This window comes from Populus euphratica, unplaced genomic scaffold, assembly GCF_000495115.2.
Source record: "Populus euphratica unplaced genomic scaffold, PopEup_1.0 scaffold138.1, whole genome shotgun sequence".
Taxonomy (NCBI): domain Eukaryota; kingdom Viridiplantae; phylum Streptophyta; class Magnoliopsida; order Malpighiales; family Salicaceae; genus Populus; species Populus euphratica.
In genome coordinates this window covers 378468-384838 of record NW_011500027.1, presented here as the reverse complement: position 1 = coordinate 384838, position 6371 = coordinate 378468, and the positions used below count along the sequence as shown (strand labels likewise).

The 6371-nt window shown below is 34.5% G+C and overlaps 2 protein-coding genes across 2 annotated transcripts; one reads left to right on the top strand and one right to left on the bottom strand.

Annotated features, from left to right (window-relative positions):
• The first annotated feature begins 671 nt into the window (after nucleotides 1-671).
• On the top strand, nucleotides 672-2157 carry LOC105142252 (glucan endo-1,3-beta-glucosidase, basic isoform-like). The gene is made up of 2 exons (XM_011049788.1): nucleotides 672-872; nucleotides 999-2157. The coding sequence occupies exons 1-2, from the start codon at nucleotides 782-784 to the stop codon at nucleotides 1940-1942; spliced, it is 1035 nt and encodes a 344-aa protein (XP_011048090.1). The 5' UTR covers nucleotides 672-781; the 3' UTR covers nucleotides 1943-2157.
• Nucleotides 2158-4677: 2520 nt separating this feature from the next.
• Nucleotides 4678-6334, bottom strand: LOC105142251 (zeatin O-glucosyltransferase-like). The gene has a single exon (XM_011049787.1). The coding sequence runs from the start codon at nucleotides 6259-6261 to the stop codon at nucleotides 4840-4842; it is 1422 nt and encodes a 473-aa protein (XP_011048089.1). The 5' UTR covers nucleotides 6262-6334; the 3' UTR covers nucleotides 4678-4839.
• Nucleotides 6335-6371: the final 37 nt, after the last annotated feature.

Below are 6371 nucleotides of genomic sequence, written 5' to 3'. Positions count from 1 at the left end.
TTCATTAGGTTAGAGTCGGAAATTTTACAAGCTTCTAGCTGGTAACTCGAGGTAAAAAATAAACCTTCAAAAGAGCCCGACAGTAGAAAATATAAAAGAAACTATTTCTTTATACACAAGATTAAAGAAAACCTAAGCTTTAACAATCTCAGGTTAATTATTACAGAATCAATTTTATATGCTCCAAGTGGTACCAAACCTAACAACATCTATAGTGTTGTGCTTCTTGTCTAGAACAACCACACGAAGTCAGGAACATTGCCGTCTTAGGTAAGAAATTGTCAATTTTCCACATTTTACTCAAAGAAATGCTCTTAAATGATATTGCATGCTAGATGTCTAACAGTTTACAGTGGCTTTGAAGAATTTAGCTAGTAGAGGATGCGACTCATAAGACTGTTTATAAGGACCGCAAAAGGAAAATTAAAAACTCTCAAGACTTTTCATGCATATGGAGAAGGTACCAAACGACAAGCTGTCAGATTTGCATTGAATGACTCGAGTACTCAGCATTGACAATTTGTGGAAAATAACCATTGCGGAGTAGTCTACAAGTTGCGAATTTGGATTTATAGATTTGAAAGTTCTTAGCAAGACCATGTCTAATCTTTTTTAATAATATCTCAATTGATAGGAATTTGTTGTCATAGATGATGTAGAGCTCCTTGTCCTCTTTAAAAAGGAAGGTAAGGAGTGGAGTTTCGCAAACAAAGCAGCAATCTCTCTCTCTCTCTCTTTAATTTGTAGCTTATTTCAAGTATTATTGTTTCCTTGATAAAGCATGGCTGTATCACATCTAGTTGGTAAAAGCCCTGCCATGCTTTCCATGATGCTTCTCTTTGGGATATTATTAGCTAGCCTAGATACAGCAGGTAGATAGAATCATGCTTTTTGCACAGAAGAACTATGCTATTTACGTATTTTCTATCAAATATTTTAACCAGAGCTGCTAAAATGAGTGATTAACTGGTTACTTTCTGATTACTTCGATATTGCAGGTGCCCAGATAGGTGTTTGCTATGGAATGCTTGGTAACTTACCACCACCACCAGAAGTCATAGCTCTCTACAATGAGAGAGGCATTCAAAGAATGCGGCTCTATGATCCAAATCAAGATGCTTTACGAGCCCTTGGAGGCACCAGCATTGAGCTCATTCTTGGTATTCTAAATCCTGACCTTCAAGGGATTGCTTCTAGTCAAGACAATGCAAATGCATGGGTGCAAAACAATGTACGAAACTTTGGCAATGTCAGGTTTCGATACATTGCGGTAGGAAATGAGGTTAAGCCCTCAGATTCATCAGCACAGTTTCTAGTCCCTGCCATGCAAAACATTCGCAATGCACTCGATTCAGCTGGGCTAGGAAGTATCAAAGTTTCAACTGCTATTGATCCTGAGGTCCTAACAGATGATTCCTTCCCTCCCTCAAAAGGCTCTTTCAGGGCAGAATATAGACCACTTCTCGATCCGATCATTCGCTTTTTAGTGGACAAGCAATCTCCATTACTCGTTAACTTGTATCCATACTTCACTTACTCAGGTGACACAGCAGGAAACATCCCCCTTGATTATGCTCTCTTCACAGCTCCATCATCACCAGTCTCTGATCCACCACTGAATTACCAAAACCTTTTTGATGCTATTCTTGACACTATTTACGCTGCTTTGGAGAAATCTGGTGGAGGTTCTTTGGACATTGTGGTATCAGAGAGCGGTTGGCCAACAGCTGGAGGGAAAGGAACATCAGTTGATAACGCAAGAACATATAACAACAACTTGGTTCAACATGTGAAGACAGGAAGTCCAAAAAGGCCTGGAAAGCCTATAGAAACCTACATTTTTGCCATGTTTGACGAGGTTAACAAAAGCCCAGAATTAGAGAAAAACTGGGGGCTATTTTTTCCAAATAAACAGCCAAAATACCCGATCGTTCTCAACTAAAGTGTGCCAAGAAGTTGTGGCTACAGAATAATGATATTATGGGGCAGGAACACTCCAATTTGTATGGAGTACACCAAATAAGAAGATTGTAATCCACAGAACAAGGTGAAAACTATGTTTACCTAAATTAATGTAATCTCCAATAATGCTTACAAGACTATTATATATATATATATATGAAACCCCATGCAATATCAGGGTGATTGTCTCTTCAATTCTTCGTACATACACAAGACACTAATTGATAATCATAATCCCGTTCATCTGGGCAGGTGATGTTGCGGTAAAAAGAGATGGATTAAAATTTAATTTTTATATATTTCCAGATTATTTCATGTGTTCTTATAAAAAATAAAAAAATTAATTTATTTTGTTTATAATAAAAAAAAATATTTTAAAAAATAATCACTGTTATACTTCTAAACACCCTCACAACTCGTAACAGAACTTAGCTCATGAAGCAGAAGATATATAAATCATCGTTAACATCTAATTCCATTTTATCAATTAAATTTTGGACTTTGATCAACGTTTATATATAAAATAACCTTCAGATCAGCAGCCGTCGGCTGAAGTTATATGATGCAGAAGACTAAAACAATCTACAATAACTACCACAGGATCATAAATATTGTCGTTTTCCAGCAATTCAATTACGTTACGCTTCATGTTCATGTTGACACATTGTCAGAGAAGGTTGCAACATTATGTCTTATCTTTTGTTATTAGAACATTTCAATTTAAGATAAGATTGCAAGGAAAGTAATTTGTCTTTGATTTACTTGAAAAATAATTTTGTATTCTAATTTAAAATTAAAAAAATTATTTTTTATAATCTACAAAGCATAATTAATAAATTTTATCTAATTCGACATCTTCATCCAGCTAATTTATAATTTAAAACCTTGTTTAAATTAAATTTTAATTTTAAATAATTTTAATATTGATCAATTTAAATTTGGTTAGCTCAAGAAGTTTATTTTTGATTTAATTGATTTAAATTCAAATCTAATTAGGTTAAAATTAAGAATAGTTTTTTTGTAAATAAAAATAATGAATTAAGATTGATTGCGAACAGCAACCCAAAACTTTACCTGGTCTCACTACTATGTTGGAAGTTGGAATGGTCCAAAGGCCTAAATTTCTTAATTCAAATTAGTATTGCCTTTTAAGTTTTGTAATGGGCGTTTCTCTATTCTTGGGCCACGGCTTTTTTATGGAGATAATGGGCCAAATAATAATTATTGAGAAAAAAAATCAACGAACGCATTGGCACGGCGCGCCTTTCATTCTCTTCTCTGCTAATGTAACACCCTCTCTCTACCATCCACCGCCACAACAAGCACCATGGCGGCGGCGGAAGACGACTGGGACTTCTCATCAGGAGAAGAAAACAGAACTGATGACGTCAATGATGAAGAAATACTCCCCACTTCTACTTCTTTGTCAAAATGACAGTTCAGGCAGTGGCAGAACTTGATTGATTGATTGTTTGTTTGAATTAAGGCTTCTTTGATATAGAAAGACTGGGTTTTTTTCCCTGTAGGAGTGGTGTTTCAAAAAGGCAAAATGGAAAAGATTGGAATGGCAGAAGTTATTGTAAAGAAAGGCAAATTGTGGATAACTACAGGGATTTGTAATTTATTAAAATCAAAATAAAGGGGTTTTTCTGTTGTTAATGTAATAAAGTTTTGTTCTTAATAGATGTTTTTGTTGAAACCTTCACTTCCTGACAATCCAGTGGTTAGATTTCCAGGAAGATTTTTTTTTGTGTTTTTGTATTATTTTAATGTATTGATATAAAATTAATTTTTTAATATATTTTTAAATAAAAAAATCATTAAGTATAATAGTTTTTGTAGTTATAAAATGAAAATATATATTTAAAAAAATTATAAATTATAGTTTTTTTTAAAAAAAAATTAAATAAGAAAACAATTCAGTGTGATTTATACAAAACGGTACCATACTAAGCACGAGTAACCAAAGTGAATTGAGCTTATAGTTACAGTAAAACACAGGTTTAACTATAAAAATAAACGAAGTTCAAGTAAGATCGGTAGTTAAATTGATATAATATTTTTTTTTAATTTAAAGTCCTGGAATTCAAATCTCTTATTTAAAAAGAAAAAAAAAAGGAAAGGAAACAGCACACCCATTTTTTTTAATTTTGAAATAATAAATTTTATAATTTTTTTTTAAAATTTCTATATCTAAAAGTCAACTGGACTTCAGCTAATCTTGTTAAGTCTGTTCGACTTATTAAAAGGTAAAAAACACTTTTAATAATGATGTAGTCAACTTATAAGATTCAAACTCAAAATCTTATTTTAAAAAAACAAACGCCTAAGTAACTATTGTTGGTAACAAACTTTAAAAATATTTAGGATTTTGACTGTGGTTCAGTAATTTTTATTTAAAAATATATTAAAATAATTTTTATTTAAAAATGTATTAAAATAATATACTTTATTTTAAAATATTAATTTTTTTCATTGAAGATATACTCAATTTATAAGATTTGAATTTAAAATTTTATTTAAAAAAACAAACACAGAACCGGCTATTATTGATAATAGATTTTAGGGATGTTTAGATGTACTATTAGGATTGTTTTTAAAATAATTTTTATTTGAAAATATATTAAAATAATAATTTTTATTTTAAAAAATTATTTTTAATATCAACGTATCAAAATAATATAAAATACAAAAAATTTAAAAAAATATTTATATAAAAAAAAAAAATCAAACACGGCAATATAATTTAACAGTCCAACGAGTACAATGACTATATTTCATGTACTTGCCTAGCTGCATTCTATTTCAATGCAGAGTGATACTTATCGTTATACGTGTGATGGCAAATGAAACCAGCTTAGGACCTGCTTTAAAAAATTAGCTAGTGATATGAGCAATGAAGGATTCCATCTCCATACGAGAAACTCCTCCTTCAGCCACGGATCCTCGCACGGACTCCCCCATTTCTGCTGCTCTCTTTCTCATCTCATCACCTTCTGTCGATCCCATTAGCCTTTTCACCGCACTTTCAACAATATTTGACGTTACAACCGCATCTCTTTGCTCCCATTCCCTGACTACAACTCCAATCTTGAGGATTTTTGTTATTAGAACTGTGTTTCTTGGTTGATCTGAGTGCATAGGCCAAGCAGCAATTGGCACTCCCATGGTAATGCTTTCCAAGCAAGAATTCCATCCACAGTGACTCAAAAACCCTCCTGTTGCAGGGTGGGCTAAAATCTCAAGCTGGGGTGCCCAGTCTCTCACCACTAGTCCTATCCCATCCACTGAATCCTCGTACCCTTCTGGGAGTTCTGCACTTCTCTCTTCTCCGCTGAAAACATCTCCTTTATCAGCATCTCTTAGTACCCAAACGAAATTCTGTTTGCTTTCTCTCAACCCAATTGCCAGCTCCTTGACTTGTTCATCATCCAAGGCTGTCGTCGTCCCAAACGACACGTAAATGACTGAGTTTCTTGCTTTCATATCAAGCCAATCCAAGCAAAATTTCTTCTTTTTTGATCTCTCAGGTATTGTCACTGGATTGAAAGGCCCTAAAGCCCAGTGCTTATTGCCTTCCTTGAGTGTTTCTTTCTCAAGAAAATCCATGTAAGCACCTTCTACCAGTTTACAAGTGTTGTAAACACAGCCAGAGTTGAACTTTCTGTAATTATTGTATTGATAAGAGAGAAAATCTGCAAACTCGGCAGTAAAACACCCTTCAAGAGAAGGAATATCCCGTGGAAACAACTCATTATCCTCTATAATCTTCCCTTGCTGTTCCCATGCATACAAGGAAACAGCAAAAGCAGATACACTATGGAAAATGTAAGACTCTACATTAGGGAGTAAACGAGCTTCTTGAATCACAGACTCCATTAGAGAGTCATGAATTACAATAACCTTTCTTGCTTTGCAAGAAAGTGCACGTAAAAGCATTGAAACGGGCTCTGTAAGATGAGACGAGGCATTGAAAGCAGGTTGCACTTGAGAAGGGAACTTGATTTTGGCATTTGGATTGGGAGGAGGGCAACGAAAAGGACGGATCTCAACATCATGGAAATGGATATTCGCAGCGGTGTCAGGATCCCAACCGTGCACGCGCTGCTTGGCCTGACGATTGTGGGTGGTGGCGCCGACATAGCGGACCGGGATGTTATAGGAGAGGATGAGCCTGGAAAGTTGGAGGAGCTGGTTGAGATGGCCTTGTGCTGGAAAGGGCACCATGACTACAACAACTTGTTCTTGTTTAGTAATGCCATGGCTTGGTTGGTGCTGCTGTCGGTTTGCCATAGCCATAGAATAGAGGATGGATATGTTTGGAATGGCGAGCTCTGAATACAAGGTTTTATGGGTGGTTTTGCGTCGGTGGATAGGTTATACATATACATATACATATATATATATAT

Coding starts and splice junctions, on each gene's coding strand:
- LOC105142251 (XM_011049787.1), bottom strand. CDS start 6,261: ATGGCTATGGCAAACCGACAGCAGCACCAACCAAGCCATGGCATTACT.
- LOC105142252 (XM_011049788.1), top strand. CDS start 782: ATGGCTGTATCACATCTAGTTGGTAAAAGCCCTGCCATGCTTTCCATG. Junction 873..998: donor AGCTAGCCTAGATACAGCAG/GTAGATAGAATC, acceptor TCGATATTGCAG/GTGCCCAGATAGGTGTTTGC.